The sequence below is a fragment of the Neoarius graeffei genome, chromosome 4 (assembly GCF_027579695.1).
Source record: "Neoarius graeffei isolate fNeoGra1 chromosome 4, fNeoGra1.pri, whole genome shotgun sequence".
Classification (NCBI taxonomy): domain Eukaryota; kingdom Metazoa; phylum Chordata; class Actinopteri; order Siluriformes; family Ariidae; genus Neoarius; species Neoarius graeffei.
Window position 1 is genome coordinate 110159682 of NC_083572.1, and position 17246 is coordinate 110176927.

Below are 17246 nucleotides of genomic sequence, written 5' to 3' on the forward strand. Positions count from 1 at the left end.
CAATTATTCATACATTTTGCATTAACCTTCATCCTACCAAGTGGGGTCCATCTGGACTCCACACCTATATGTTTGTTTGCCATTTTAAAAATATGTGACATACTGCCTCACCGTTTTATGAATTTGTCGGAATTTATGTCTTAATTAAAACACTAAAGCACCGGAAGATCAGCTTTTTGCATTGTGAAGGTATAATTAATTTGTTACTGGGGTCCAACCGGACCCCAGAGTAAAGTTTATCTGTCTTTCGTTTTATAATTGAATAGCACACTGAAAGTTAACTTCTTTTATTTCTTTTATGTTCCATAATGAAACTACCAAGGCATTCCTTCTTGGGGTCCGTGTGGACCCCACTGCTGCAATAAGCACAGGCTGCAAAACAAAAGCCCTAAATTATTTTACAATTACTTTTTTGTTTTAAATTCTGTAAGAAAAGACCTAAGTTGTAATCCAGAATGTTTTACAGCTGCATGAGCTGCAAAAATCATGTATATAATGCCAATTTTTTTTGTGGCACTATAATTTGCTACATGTATGCTAGTTATTGCAATATTATTGCAATGTTATTGCATTTATAATACATCATTGATATTCAGCCATAGTGGATTTTGTTCTTCAATAAAGTTATGTCTGTTTGCTGCATTGAATTGGTTCTTACTGCATTGATTTCAAGGTATTCCCTCCTGGGGTCCATACGGACCCCGCCTGGTAGTTTGTGTATGTAAAATTGGCTGGTAGGATGAAGGTTAAGTGTGTTCTTTATGCCTTGGGCCCTTTAGTGTATTGCTGTTATTAATACAAGATGTTCTGAACAAAACTTATCTGGTGATTTTGTCTTTATAAGCTTTAATTTTAAAGAAAAGTATTGGGGTCCAAACGGACCCCACATGGTAAGATTAAGGTGTAAAATAGCATGGTAGGATGAGGGTTAAAAGCAATTAAAGTAATTTTTTTAAGCAACCTTTAATTTCCTTCATTTTTAAATTTTAATTTTCAGTACTAATTTAACATCAAAAAAATCATAAAATATTTCAGAAGTGTCTTGTGCCAAAATATTACTACTACTACTACTACTACTACTACTAATGTGCTTTTAATCCACGTAGTTTGGAGTCAATCATAGTAAAAATTAAAGGATTAAAATGTAATAGAATGCACAAGATAAAATAAAAGCTCAATAAAAATATAAAGTACACAAATATAGAAGAAAAATAATTTAAAAAATTAAATGAAGCTATAAATACCAACGCAGAGGAAGTATTTTCAATGAAATGCCAAACTACATGCTGCTGATTGATGATTATCTTCCCCAGCTAAGTGTTAAATACTGGTAAATAAAAGCTGGACAGTCACGTTTCCTCTTAACCCTTTCAACAAGCCATAAAAAAACAAACAAAAAAACCCCAACCAAACAAAAAAACAACTATAATTTGTGGCTGAGGGACACACCCATGTGGATTTTGGCACTGGTCAGTGCCAGTTAAGGGAAGGGCTGCTGTTTCAGTTATAAAATCTATCTGTGCTGAACACACTCCCTAGGCTAACATCACTCCCAAAGCGAATTCCACAGAATCATCTCTAAATAAACTCCGAAGACGGGATGCGGATCGGAACGGAATGTTTGGATGTGAAAGGTGAGACGGATTGGACACCTGGGTCCTAAAGAGCACGGCTCAAGCTGCCACTCCTGCAGGAGAAACGTCCAGAAGAACTTCAGGAGTCCGGTCTGAGCAGGAGTGTGTGGTGCATCAAAGAGAGGGATGTGCAAGATAAGACATGCCCATAAGTATTGGCACCCACTCGGACCACAAAAACAGCATGCGTAATCACTTCCACTTCCTAAATATCTCAACGGTCAGGAACGGATGAGCTTTATCTTTCAGCATTTTAGTTTTTGGCCATTTGTGGCTACAATTTCAGCATCACCCCCACCAAAACAATATCGCGAACTGATACTGAATGCACACTAATACATTTCACATCAACAATAAACTCCAAATATTCTCTGTTTGCATCAGAGCAAGAAACTCGAGTCAAGACAAGAGCAGCAAGTGAAACAGGAAACGGGAAAAACGGGGCAGGGTTTCCTGAGAGGGTTGGGTCATATCAGAGAGATGAAAACACCTAGATCTACTGTTCACACCGGTCTGCGTCTAAGCTCAAAGGCAGGATCAGAGCGAATACACAGACTCACCTTCTGGCGTGGTTGATTGGGTGATGACACGACCACTGTGTTACAGATGGTCAGAGCGATGAAGAAGTCAAAGACGTCACACAGGTCAGGAGGGATCTGGCTCAGGAGCTGACTGTGGAAACGCATGAACTCCATCTGACTGCCGCACTCGTTCACCTTATCCATCAGCTGAGGATCCGGAGTGATGTCTTTCTCCTACAACACAACGCCATCCATTACATCAGAACATTCCAGAACCAACGACTTGGGGAACTGTGATTTCACAACATGACTCGCTTGCTTGTGTATGCTAACTCGCTAAATCAGTTAGAATTGGCATCTCTGGCCAATTCAAGTGTTGACTCTGTTAGTCGGCGGCACGGTGGTGTAGTGGTTAGCGCTGTCGCCTCACAGCAAGAAGGTCCTGGGTTCGAGCCCCGTGGCCGGCGAGGGCCTTTCTGTGTGGAGTTTGCATGTTCTCCCCGTGTCCGCGTGGGTTTCCTCCGGGTGCTCCGGTTTCCCCCACAGTCCAAAGACATGCAGGTTAGGTTAACTGGTGACTCTAAATTGACCGTAGGTGTGAGTGTGAATGGTTGTCTGTGTCTATGTGTCGGCCCTGTGATGACCTGGCGACTTGTCCAGGGTGTACCCCGCCTTTCGCCCGTAGTCAGCTGGGATAGGCTCCAGCTCGCCTGCGACCCTGTAGAAGGATAAAGCGGCTTGAGATAATGAGATGAGATGAGACTCTGTTAGTCATCGTCAACTCCGTTATCGTCAAAACTGGGCAATCCATTAACTGAACTGACGATAACAGAGTTGACATTTTTCCACCATTTTGTGTCTTAACTCCACATGCTAACCTCAAACTAGCTACCACATGGCATGTATAAAAAGAGAATTTTATGGATTTCAATCATATTATTGTTTTTTAAAAAAATAAGTGAGAGATCTCATCTCATCTCATTATCTGTAGCCGCTTTATCCTTCTACAGGGTCGCAGGCAAGCTGGAGCCTATCCCAGCTGACTACGGGCGAAAGGCGGGGTACACCCTGGACAAGTCGCCAGGTCATCACAGGGCTGACACATAGACACAGACAACCATTCACACTCACATTCACACCTACGCTCAATTTAGAGTCACCAGTTAACCTAACCTGCATGTCTTTGGACTGTGGGGGAAACCGGAGCACCCGGAGGAAACCCACGCGGACACGGGGAGAACATGCAAACTCCGCACAGAAAGGCCCTCGCCGGCCACGGGGCTCGAACCCGGACCTTCTTGCTGTGAGGCGACAGCGCTAACCACTACACCACCGTGCCGCCTAAGTGAGAGATGCACTCCAATATCACAATAACAGAATTGACGAATAATTAATCTACTGTTGGTGCATCCTCAACATTTTGTTCAAATTAATGAGAGAAGAAACATAACACACTTCACTGCCTTTCTGACGTTTCCTGCCAGAGGAAGTGACATCATTCGCTGCAGGTGTCATGCGTATTATTAAAAGCCTTTGTGGATTTTATGTGGTTTTATAACAGAGTTGACAAGAACATTGGGACGGAAAAAAAAATTATTACTGAAATTTCACAGAATACAGAAAATAGACTTGAGGCAATTGATTTTATAACAGTTAATAGAATAAGCTCCAAAAAACAGTTAGACTGAATCACTTCCTGTTTATTGGAGTTGAATGGATGAATCAGGAGTCGAAGACGGACAATAATGTGGGGGAGGGGTGGGAGTCATTTAATTAATGTTTTATGGATAAATTGGGTCTAAACTGTACATCAAGCATCGCTATTGGTGAAAGTTTGTCATAATTTGCGTTATTGTTCAAAACTGATTCAATAAAGATTTCTTTTGTGGGAAATAACAAAAGGTTTATCTCAGAGACGTGGAATGTAGCCCGAATTCTAGAACGATCAATGTACAGTATTTTCCAGTTACTTAGCAACCGTGTGCTAGAACATTTACCCACATGAACAGTGAGTGAGCTACAAAGTTCATATTTTATTTTAAAAACGTTGTGCATACACTGTTAAGGAGAGGATTCCATGTCAACGCTGTTATTCATTCCCGCTCTGCTGATATTCACTGTTCCAGGAAGTTGGAATTTTTAAAAAATATAAATAAATAAATAAATAAATAAATAAATGTTTCTTAGTATGATGAACACCAGGATGCTTTGGTTAGCGATTGATGCTACACAGAATAATGGTGCAAGTCTAGTACTTCTATCTTTTTTTTTAAAACTATTTTAACAACGTTTCTGAGGAAAATGTTGACGTTCTCAATGTGTTTGGTCAGTCTGTTTTTGTTTGCGTACAGCTAGCTAATTCGTTAGTCTCAGTCATTTTCCCAGCAGCGTTCACTCCCCCCCCCCACAGTATTCACAATGTACCCGTGCCAATTGTGAACAGGTTCAACACTGGATTTGTCCTAGCTAGCTAAAGTTCCATATTTCCCAGTCACCTTGCAACAGGAATTAACATTTTCCTCAGAAATGTTGGTAAATTAAGAGAAAAATGCTCATAACCATTAAAACTAATTACAATTAGTACTGATTAAAGTGTAACCAGGAGTTAATCTTGTTACAACACTGGAAAATACAACTGTAACTGTTCCCTTGTGAATGTCGATAATTTAGCTAGCTAGCGGTCTACGTAAAGACAGAACGACTGCTGAAAATCAGTCAGAACGTCAACGTTTTCCTGAGAAATGTTGCCAAATTAACAATTAAATACTCAGAAATACTAAATATACACAGTGTTTACACTTAGCATTGAATCACATCTTCGGTAGCATTATTATTCTAATAAATATATATATTTTTTATATAAACTCCCTGAAACAACAAAATCAGCTAGACTACTAGGGTGTCTGAATCCGTATCTAGACATTTAAACATTTCGTAGTTTTTATAACTGCAGTCAAAGTGAATGATTTAATGCAGCTAGCTAGTTAGCCAACACGATCTGAGATGATGCACATACAGCGGTGCTTGAAAATTTGTGAACCCTTTAGAATTTTTGATACTTCATTCATTTCCAATTTTCAATCAATGAGGTGACAATCAGGTGAGTGTTTGCCCCGTTTTACTTAAAGAACAGAGATCTATCAGAGTCTGATCTTCACAAGTGTATCATGGCATGAACAAAGGCGATTCCTGAGGACCTCAGAAAGAGTCGTTGATGCTCATCAGGCTGGAAAAGGTCACAAAATCCACCTCTAAAGAGTTTGGACTCCACCAATCCACAGTCAGAGAGATGGAGGAAATTCAAGATCACTGTTGCCCTCTGGAGGAATGGACCAACAAAGATCAAGTTCTGCCAAATGCCATGTAACGTAATGCAAGAGTCCACGAGGTCACAAAGGAACCCGGGGTAAATTCTAACCAACTAAAAGTCTCTCTCACATTGGGAAACAATGTTCATGAGTCCACCATCAGGACAACACTGAACTACAACGGTGTGCATGGCAGGGTTACAAAGAGAAAGCTCCTGCTCTCCAAAAAGAAAATTTCTGCCTGACATCGTGCTCTCAGACAGGAATGCAGGCGGGCTGAGCGTAGGTGGAAAAAGGACAAACTCCAGACTTCTTATGAAATTCTCAGAACTTTCTTGAAGCATTACCAAGTAGCTTGAGAGCAGCAAAATCCAAGCATTTATCTGCTTTTATTGCTAATGCTGCCTTGAGACCTAGAGTCCTTTTTAGCACTTTTTAGTGGCTTACCTGAGAGTACTCCTGAGACCTGAGAGAGCCATTTTTCAATTACTTTATCAATAAAATTCGAGTCATTCAATCAAGCATTATCCAACCAGGTGCTGATCTCTCTGAGCCGATACCAGATTCTGTTAGGCCAGTACACAGCCATCTCACCCTTTTTCAACCCGTTTCCTATTATCAGCTCACCGAGATAGTCCTGCACATGAAACCGTCCAATTATCTGCTGGAAGTTTTGCCCTCACGCTTGTTTAAGGGTTGTTCAAGGTTAATAATGCAGTTGTTTTGGCCATTAACAACAACAATAACTGCTTAGATTCGGGTATAATACAGACAACTTTAAACATACAATCGTCCAGCCACTACTGAAGAAGCCGACTCTTGATCCTAAAGTTCATTCTAACTACAGGCTCATATCCAAGTTCCCTTTCATATACTTGCCAACTCTACCGATTCACGCGGTAGGCTACCGCTTCTGACAGGTGAATCCTGTCAGCTATAACCAATCGCAGCTACAACTTTTTAAACTCCATCACAGCACAGTGCTCGCTGCCCTCTTCTGCATACATCATACTTGCCAACTCTACGGATTCACACGGTAGTCTACCGCTTCTGACAAGTGAATCCCACCAACCGCTTTTAGTTCTAAAAACTACCACATGACAAAATCAGTGGACACTGTTGGATTCGCTCTTCTGACCTCACTTCAGCTGTTTTCAGCACAGGGGATACAAGTATACAGCGTCAAATAGTCATATTAAGTGAAGCTGAGAGCCAATGGAATGGCGCGATAATGATAATGATGTTGAATCTAAATTGTATCACTCTGCTATCGTGCCATTCCACTGACTCATTATGGTTCTAGCTAATCGGAAATGAGGTCACATACTACAACAAATCGCACTAAAGTACGTTGGTCCAATTTCTCGATCAATTTTCTTCAACTATGGTACTCACAGTGCAAGAGAACGCACTGTTTTATACCCTTTGTTTTCCAAATATTTCCAGGAGGGCAGCCCCCTGACCCCCTAGAAGGGTGCAACGGCACTGCGCAACCTGATCTACCGCTTTTCATTCCCTGGGGGTTGGCAAGTATGCCTTCATTCCCAAAATTATGGAACAAGTGCTTTCTGTGGAGTTACTTTCACATCTGGAGGATAACGACTCATGTGATGTCTTCTAATCAGGTTTTAAAAAACTTCATAGTATGGAATCTGCTTTGTTGAAAACGACCAATGACAATTTATTAACTTTGGATTCAGGGTCTTCTGCCATTTTAGTTCTACTGGATCTTAGTGCCGCGTTTGACCCAGTGGTCCATGGTGTTCTGTTAAAACGGCTTGAGTATGACGTCGGCATTGCGTTGAAATGGCTCGAGTCATACCGTAAAGGTAGATCCATGTCTGTTAACACAGACAGTAATCTCTCTCAGCCAGCACCTCTCTCACAAGGCGTTCCACAAGACTCTATCTTGGCCCCTCTGTTATTCGCCTTATATTTGCTCCCCCTGGTGCCCATTTTTCAAAAACATGGTGCCGATTACCATTGTTACACTGATGATACCTCAGTTGTATCTCAAAGCGAGACATAACATCACTTCATTGCTTTAAAAAAAAAAAAAGATGGAGTGCCTTGGTGATATGAAATGAAAAACAAAACAGAAGGTTTTTTTTTTTTAGCTCAACCTCATGTACTGCTACTGCAAGCTGGTAGATCGACCAGGCGATACGTCTGTGAAGGTTCTCAGTCATCCAGGTCATTGTAAATCATAGGTGCTAAAGAAGGCAACTGGACTTTCTTGAAATTCTTGAAGATGTTTCACCTCTCGGCGGCACGGTGGTGTAGTGGTTAGCGCTGTCGCCTCACAGCAAGAAGGTCCGGGTTCGAGCCCCGTGGCCGGCGAGGGCCTTTCTGTGCGGAGTTTGCATGTTCTCCCCGTGTCTGCGTGGGTTTCCTCCGGGTGCTCCGGTTTCCCCCACAGTCCAAAGACATGCAGGTTAGGTTAACTGGTGACTCTAAATTGAGCGTAGGTGTGAATGTGAGTGTGAATGGTTGTCTGTGTCTATGTGTCAGCCCTGTGATGACCTGGCGACTTGTCCAGGGTGTACCCCGCCTTTCGCCCGTAGTCAGCTGGGATAGGTTCCAGCTTGCCTGCGACCCTGTATAACAGGATATAGCGGCTAGAGATAATGAGACGAGATGAGATGCTTCACCTCTCATCCAAAAGGCTTCTTCAGTTTTGTCTGACTAGTGGGGAGTTCCAGGTATTTATCCTCTAGTGGACCAAAAGCAACCCTAAGGAGAGTTGCTGAGGTCACATAGGTCGTTGACCCTCTCAGTCATCCTGTAGGTGTTAGGGTTACTGAGTACACATCCACACCAAGACTCAGCTGACTTCAGTGACTCACATGATGGCAGAGAGAGAGCCAACGACCCACAGATCACTCTATCAACCCTCTAGGCTGCTAATACCGGTCACACCTGGCCCCCAGTGACCCTAACACCTATCGGATGACAGAGGGTCACATTGACCTCAATGACTCTCCTTAGGGTTGCTTTTGGTCCACTAGAGATTAAATACCTGGAACTCCCCACTAGTCAGACAGAACTGAAGAACCCTTTTGGATGAGAGGTGAAATGTCTTCAAGAATTTCAAGAAAGTCCAGCTGCCTTCTTGAGCACCTACAATTATTGACTGGGAGATCACGAGTTCTACTCGTGGTCAGGTCATACCAAAGATAATCATAAAAATGGTACCTACTTCCATCTGGCAAGGCATGCTGCAATACAGACATGAGTAGGGAGTCAAACTCTCACGGTTACCAGAGGACCCCCCCCCCTCACTGTAACCCTAGCCGCATAGTAGGCAAGAGGCCAAGGGCTATGGAGGTGGAGATCAGTGCAACCCAATGCGCCTTAAGGGCCTGGTTAGTACTGGGATGGGAGACTGCCTGGGAAGACCAGGTCCTGGCACGGGAAGGACTGACTTTTTGACGTGCTGCTGAAATCAGTACTTGGTTCGGCTCCTTATCAGCAGTGATCCACAATGATGTCAGGAACCTGGGTATCATTTTCGAGTCGTTGCCAAGTTACCGCGGTACTAAAGTCCAGTTTCTACCAACTGAGGCAAATTTCAAAGGTAAAATCTTCTCTCACACTCGGAAATAGTCATTCATGCTTTTATTACATCTTGGTTCGACTACTGTAATTCCTTATACAGTATATGGGTTTGGCCCAATCTGCTCCGTCTCGCCTTCAGCTGGTTCAAAAGGCAGCTGTTAAATTTTTAACAGGCACTAGAAAAAAAGGATAATTTCTCAGTATCTCACCTGTACTCCCATCTCTCCACTGGTTACCCATGAGTTTCCATATTGAGTTTAAAATTTTGTTTTTAAAGCCTGCCATGTTCTCGCTCCAAAATATATCTACGACCTCCCTCATACCGACTCGGCACCGAGATCTCCGAGGACATCCAGACAACTCCTCCTCATAGTCCCAAGACCTCAGGGCTTTTTCAGCTGTTGCACCGAAGCTTTGGAGTGATCTGCCTCTCCAGATCAGGTCCTCGTCCTCTATCGAGATTTTTAAAACACATCTTAAGATCCACTTTTTCTCCTCTGTCTTTTATTGTGTGTAATTGTCTCGGGGTGGTGGAAAGAGAAGCTTTAATATTCTCTTTTTGCACATTTTGTATGGCACTTTGGCTCAACACCTGTTTTAAACGTGCTTTATAAATAAATCTGACTTGAATAGTTTGATAAAAATATCATATGGACAAGCCAGAAGGCTGTTGGAAATTTTTGTGGATGGATAAAAATCAAAATAGAACTTTTTTTGTTTAAATGAGAAGCATTATGTTTGGAGAAACAAAACACTGCATTCTAGAACAAGACGACATGGTCATCACTATCCCCGCCACGAGCATTTTACGAGGACCTCTTAACACTTACGCCCTTATAAGCCTATTACTTTAATATTGACTTATGATGTCGTAAGTGCTATGACACCTTCATAAAATGCTACCCAGCTTTTTTCAGTAGTATGAGCGCGCAAAGTTTCATTGGTGTAGCTTATGTAGTTTCTGAGAAAACTTGTCCAGATTGAGTCCACTTGTACAAAGTCCAATAATGAAAATCAAGGGCCATAATGGTGATGATACACGGGGCAACTTTTTGGGCAATGTTGCCGAGCAAAGTTGCTGGCAACGGGCAACTAGGTGAGACACAGGGCAACTTTTCAGGGCAACAACAGTTAGCAATGGCAGTTTACAGTTAGCTAAAAAAAAAAATCGATGTCTTAATTTTTGCTGTGACCATTTAATCAAGCTGTCTGTTGTTTTTTAGAGCTTTGGTGAGGTAAATTCCTCCATATAGAATATTAAAATAACAACTTACCGGCGTAAAAACAGATGAGGAGTCTCTTCACTCCACTGACGCTGCAGCCGCCATATTTGTTTGAAATTTCTGATCCGAACCTCACCGGAGGTCACATGACTCGATACTCGCGTTCTGATTGGCTTATCTCAAAAAGTTGCCAGAGATTATCAAAACCATTCAGAAAGAAGCAATGTTGCCCAATCTCAATAGAAAAGAGTCAAAACGCAATTGCCCAGCAACATTGCTCGGCAACATTGCCCAAAAAGTTGCCCCGTGTATCATCACCATAAGTCTCAAAATAATTTCTTGCAAATGATTTTCAAAGGCAACTTAAATCATGACCAGTAGTATGAGAACGCAAAGTTTCATTGATGTGGCTTATGTAGTTTCTGAGAAAACTTGTCCAAATTGAAGCAGACGGACGGAAGGACGGACAAGCGGACTCCGTTCCTGTATCCCCCTGCGCACTTTGTGGTGGGAGATAATAACCTTATCATAACCATGTGTGAAGCATGGTGGTGGTAGTATCATGGTTTGGAACTGTTTTGCTGCATCTCAGGCAGGACGGCTGACTGTCATTGATGGAATGATGAATTCTGAATTATTCCGGTGAATTCTAAAGGAAAATGTCAGGACATCTGTCCATGAACTGACTCTCGAGAGAAAGTGGGTCATGCAGCAAGACAACGACCCGAAACACACACGAGTCATTCTACCAAACATAGTTAAGGAAGAATACAGTAGACCCCTGCCTATTCACGGTTCAGTATTCGCGAATTCACATATTCGCGGGATTTTATATAGAACATATCTCCTATACATTCGCGGAAATCTCAGCGATTCGCGGTCATTTGCGGCGAACATATCAAACGTTTACGCACTGCTACATTCTCGGAGCCGAATGCTCGCTCACTATTGGCTGAAGTTTGAATGGCGGGCTGCTGCTCATTGGCTGATACAAATGAGCGCATTGTACAGTACAGTCTCGCGGTTCCCGTAGTTCAGACTTGTTCACGTGTTGTGCGTTCTTGGTATTTTTGAATAATTTTTACGCCCTACAATGGCTCCTAAACGCTCTGCATCTTCTAAGGTTCCTGCCAAGGAACCTAAGCGCCAGAAGAAGGTAATGACGCTGCAGGAGAAGGTAGGACTTCTCGATATGCTAAAGGAAGGGAAGAGTTTTGCGGCAGTATAGCCTAGGGTATAGGGAGTGTTTTAGGCTACGTTCACACTGCAGGCTGAAGTGACTCAAATCCGATCTTTTCGCCCATATGTGACCTGTATCCGATCTTTTATTGACAATATGAACGACACAGATCCGATTTTTTCAAATCCGACCCAGGCCGTTTGGATATGTGATCCTAATTCCGATTCCTATCCGCTCTTTTCATATGCGACTTCAGTCTGAACCGCCAGGTCGCATTCATCCGACTTACACGTCATCAGCAAGCCACAAACGTCACTATTCTGCACTGAAGTAGGCGGCGGGTCTCTCAAAAAAAGTTACAACAACATGGCGCATAATCACGGGCGCAGATAGAGGGTGGGACTCGTCCCACCCAGATTTAAATTCACCTTGCTCGGTCCCCCCTACTTATAGGGAGGAAAAAATGTCTATGCTGTCTTTCTTTGCATAAGGCAAACCTCACGGAAAAATCAAAAGACTAATTACCATTCGGTTTATTGAGGTGCACAGCAGTGTATACATAGTTGCAACAATTCACATAAAACAAAACAAAGACTGATATTTGGTTGGTTGAGCTGCGCAGACTGCACAGGTTGCGAGCTCGAGCTTGGTTGCTATGGTAACCCACAACAAGTTTGACAGGCATATCGGGGTTGGGGTTGGTTTGCTGGCAGCTTTGTCCCCCCCAGTTTTTTGTCCCCCCCAGTTCAAAAAACGTATCTGCGCCCCTGCGCATGACATCAATGCGAGGGACGCTTCGGGCTGTGAAGGTTCTGAATCTTCTCAATGGAAGGATGCAGAGGTTAGGGAGCTCATTTCCATTTGGGGGGATGCAGCTATTCAAGATAGATTGGATGGGTCATACCGCAACCGGGCGGTTTTACTTCCGTAAACACTGGCCATGCTCACTGCGTGTGACGTCGTCGTATCCTGCAATGCGCATGCGGAACACTTTTAGTTCGCTTTTCGTTCATACTGAGGATCACATACAAGTCGCATATATTTGTTAATGTGAACGACCTCAAAAAAATCGAATTTCACAAAAAAATCGGAATTGAGCATTAAGCCTTGCAGTGTGAACGTAGCGTTAGACATCAAAATAAGCATTTGTGAGCAGCTGTGAGAGCCATGTTCGGTCCCTAACCCCCGCGAATACTGAGAGCTTACTGTAAATAAAAAGTTAATGTTTTGGAATGGCCAAGTCAAAATCCTGACCTTAATCCGAGAGAAACACTGTGTGAGCAGTTCGTGTAAGGAAGCACATCAACATCCCAGAGCTGAAGCCGATGTTGAAGCCGATGTTCAGGATCTGATCAACAGTTACCGCAAACGTTTAGTTCAGTTACTGCTGCACAATGAGGTCACACCAGGTACTGAACGCAAAATCAAATCAAGCTCCTCAATAAATAAATGACCAAGTATAATATTTTTTTGCTTAAATGGGTTCTCTTTATCTACTTTTAGGACTTGTGAGAAAATCTGATGTCTTCGGTCATATTTATGGCAAAATGTAAACAATTTTAAAGGGTTCACAAACTTTCAAGCACCTCTATAAATACTGTATGACTTGCAGTAACATCCTTCTTCCTGTTTGAAAGACGTCCATAGAGACATCGCTGTTCTCATCGTTCTCATGAGAACTGGGATGCATCATCTTGATTTCCTGACTGACAGATTCACCGCCTGTGTGTTTAGGTGATCAATGATCTTGAAGTGAGTCGCATTTCGATTGAAAGTTTATACATTTTACACATTTGTGTGTGTGTGTACCATCGGACTGCTGAAGGCGGTGTGTTTGGACAGGATGCTGGCCCGCTTGGCCTCGGCTCGGCTCCCGGTGCGTCGGTGTGATTTGGTGCTCTGCGAGCGCAGGACGACTCGGCCGCTGTGCTGACTACACACACTCTCTCTCCTCGGTAAAGTTCCTCCGTGAGACACACACTCCTCCTCCTCAGAGTCCATGTCCTGGTACATCATCGCCAGCCTCCGCGCTGCAGTGTCAAATAAACAGCATGAGCTCCGTGACCCTCGGAAAAAACTCCAGGTTTATTATTTATCTCTTCATGTTAACAGAAAGTGTGTGGAGTTACACACGATGCTGACAGTTTCCCCAGAAGCACAGTACAGAGGGACGAGCGACAGGCGACTTTCATTCTCTACGTACATGTGAGACACTGTGCCGCGATTTCAACAATGAGCTACACAACCGGTCTGACGTTTCTTCTCTTCCTCACACACAATGTCCTCCCTGTGATCGTCCTCATCCTGTCATTATTATTTGCATACAGAGACATTATATGAAAAAAAATTAAAGCTTCAAAGGAAGCAGCAGAGATCGGTGATGTCTCTGATGAGTTTACGTACACTACCGTTCAAAAGTTTGGGGTCACTTTGAAATGTCCTTATTTTTGAAAGAAAAGCACTGTTCTTTTCAATGAAGATCACTTTAAACTAATCAGAAATCCACTCTATACATTGCTAATGTGGTAAATGACTATTCTAGCTGCAAATGTGTGGTTTTTGGTGCAATATCTCCATAGGTGTATAGAGGCCCATTTCCAGCAACTCTCACTCCAGTGTTCTAATGGTACAATGTGTTTGCTCATTGCCTCAGAAGGCTAATGGATGATTAGAAAACCCTTGTACAATCATGTTAGCACAGCTGAAAACAGTTGAGCTCTTTAGAGAAGCTATAAAACTGACCTTCCTTTGAGCAGATTGAGTTTCTGGAGCATCACATTTGTGGGGTCGATTAAATGCTCAAAATGGCCAGAAAAATGTCTCGACTATATTTTCTATTCATTTTACAACTTATGGTGGGAAATAAAAGTGTGACTTTTCATGGAAAACACAAAATTGTCTGGGTGACCCCAAACTTTTGAACGGTAGTGTAGCTAGCATAATTAGCTCGCTTTTCTCATCTAATCTAGCCTTCCAAATATGAAGCCGAGCGCAGAACACGTAAATCAAACTGATTTTCACGCTGATTAGCGCGCCGCTGTTTAATTCTTCAGACGCGATGTACTGTAGTATACAGCTACAATAAAATCATACTGGACAGGCCATGCCCACAAGAGACGAACTACAAGCAACATGAGACACTTCCTGCTTGCTTGGGGGTAAAAGAAAAAAAAACAACAACAAAAAACCCCAAACCTGACCTCTTTCTTGAACACAACAAAATAATTTCCGACAAAGTTTTTTTCATTAAAGCGCTTTTTTTTTTTTTTCTTAGCGCCCTGACATCTCCATGTTGTCACCTGTATAAAATGATGCATTTCCTTTTAAGGGAAAAAGGGGTGGAGCTGAGTAACTGTCCTGTCTAGGGGCAGGGCTAATTTCTGGGCCAGAAAAATATAAACTAAAGTCTGACACAAGAAACAGAGAAATCTACTTTTTGGAATATTTGACGGCATTTTGAAATGAAATTATATCGTCGTTACGCCTCTTAAGGCATCTTTAAACATTACAAAGAGACGATTTAAAAGATTCGTTTAATCATTCTCTCCAAATAACAAATGAGATTTGTTTTAATTGTACTCCCTGGCCTGTGGGATCACTATTGCGAAGCTGTAAACAGGACATGAAGGTGACGTGATTAGGTTAAATATCGTTTTATACTCCTCACTGATGGAGTCATTAAGACGAATGAGGGCAGGCTCACCGTTAGCGTCGTGCGAGTACTCGACTCCAGCTACGGTGCAGCGCCGGAACACCATCTTGTTCTCAGTGAGCGTGCCTGTCTTGTCAGAAAAGATGTACTGCATCTGGCCGAGGTCCTCGGTGATGTTCAGAGCTCGGCACTGCAGGTGAGAGTCCGTCTCCTCGTCGTACAGATCCATGTCCTGGTGGATGAAGTAAACCTGACAGATCTTCACAATCTCGATGGAGACGAACAGCGAGATGGGGATCAGCACCTGAGCACGAGGAGGAGGAAAACATCACGTATTAAACATGAGAACGCTGAACAAGACGAGCACTTAAACAGCAGGGAGTCAAAGGGTTAAAAATAAATACAAGACGTTTGAGCTTTCTGCAACATTTATACTTTTCATTTTAAAGAATTTTGAGGTTTAATATTTAAAGGCTTTTTTTATTTTGGATAAATTAAATCAGTATTTACTAGTGCTGTCAAAAATGTCGCGTTATTAACGCGTTAACTTGACTCAATTTTAACGGCGATAATTTTTTTATTGCGAGATTAACGCTCTGTGACATGATGTAGGTTTTTCATAAGCTTTTGAAACTGCCAGGAACTTGGAACAGAGACTTTGCTTAGAAAAACGATAGCAGCTAGACTGTAATGCCACGCCCCGCACAGCCAGAGTCCTCTGCCCTCCTTCCCCCCCCCCCCCAAAGAACCAGCGCGGGCAGGGCGCGCTAGTAGAGATGGGATTTATGGCTCTTTGATGGGATCCGCATCTTTGTGATCCGTTCTTTGAAAAGAGCCGTTCTCATTTGGCTCTTTTTAAATATTTATTCAGTTTAAAGAAGACAGCGTCTAAAGAAGCCAGATCCCTCTGAACTGTAAACTCAATGCTATCCCAGAAATCCTTCCTGTAATATGCAAATTTGGCCACCTCTGATTGGACAGCGCGACGCATCAACAGGCAGAAAGTGTAAAAGTACAAAATGTGTTAAGTGAGCTGAAACAGTAAAGATCAGATTCAATGCAATATTTATCAACGAACAACTTAAAGTTAATATAATAGTGTACTTTATATTATAATCAAGCATGTCAAGCCTACCGTCACTGTGTAACCTGTCTCTCTGATTAGAGTTGTAGACTAACTCAAGCAGTAGATCACTTCACTCATGGTTCTTTTGCTAGCCCCGGTGCTCGGCTTAGGTTTCACTTTGCAGTGGCTGTGTCAAGACGTGTTATGCTTTGCAATAAAAAAAACATTGGTACAAAAAAAGCCCATTCACATTTTTATGCTGATAAGAGAATTACAATGGTTATTCATGTGACAAAAATGTGCGATTAAATTGCGATTAATCGCGAGTTAACTATGACAGTCGCGACATTAATCGCGATTAAATATTTTAATCGCTTGACAGCACTAGTATTTACAAATGTTTGTGGATTATGCATTTTTTTTTTATTTCATCCCAAAAAAAAAAACCCCTACCCAGAAGAATCATGAAATTCAGTTAAAATAGATTAAAATGTAAATATGTGTTTCATTAATAACAGCGATAATGTTTTAGTGCGACAGACAGAGTGAACATTAAAATCAATAAAACACCAAAAATATTATTTATATAAAACCACAACTGTGCAAAATAATTTACTGATTATTTTCTTATTATTTTGTAAATAAAAAAAAAATTTAAATTTTGTATTATTATCCATTTTATCTTATTTTATTATTATTTAGTATTTATTTAATTATATGAGGAAAGCCATGGCCAAAAGGTTAGAGAAACAGATTTGGGACCAAAAGGTTGCTGGTTCAATTCCCTGCACCAGCAGGACTGGCTGAAGTGCTCTTTAGCAAGGCACCGAACCCCCACCTGCTCTGGCGAGTGTGGTACCTTGTGTCTGATTAGCCAAAGAGAAACTGATGATGTGATTTTCAGTTCAGGCAGGAGGAACCCGGGCAAAACAAATTATTTCTTCATCATTTTAATTATCTATTCCAGTGACACTTTGACACATCGTTGCTCAGTCAGCACTAAACTTCTTCCAGCACTTCCCCAAGAGTAAAACCCCAGGAACGTTGAATCATTCGGCTCAGTTGCACTAAATATTACAGACCTGAGTGCTTTTACTGGGAAAT

At 42.1% G+C, this 17246-nt stretch overlaps 1 protein-coding gene across 2 annotated transcripts in view; it reads right to left on the reverse strand.

Moving 5' to 3' along the window:
* Positions 1-17246, reverse strand: part of atp10a (ATPase phospholipid transporting 10A) — a 138434-nt gene that overhangs the window by 78119 nt on the left and 43069 nt on the right. For both annotated transcript variants that reach the window (XM_060920173.1, XM_060920172.1), the window contains exons 7-9: positions 15128-15380; positions 13234-13454; positions 2195-2389 (exon numbers count right to left, since the gene is read on the reverse strand). In XM_060920173.1, coding sequence (XP_060776156.1) covers positions 2195-2389; positions 13234-13454; positions 15128-15380 — 669 coding nt within the window. The remainder of the gene's footprint in view (positions 1-2194; positions 2390-13233; positions 13455-15127; positions 15381-17246) is intronic.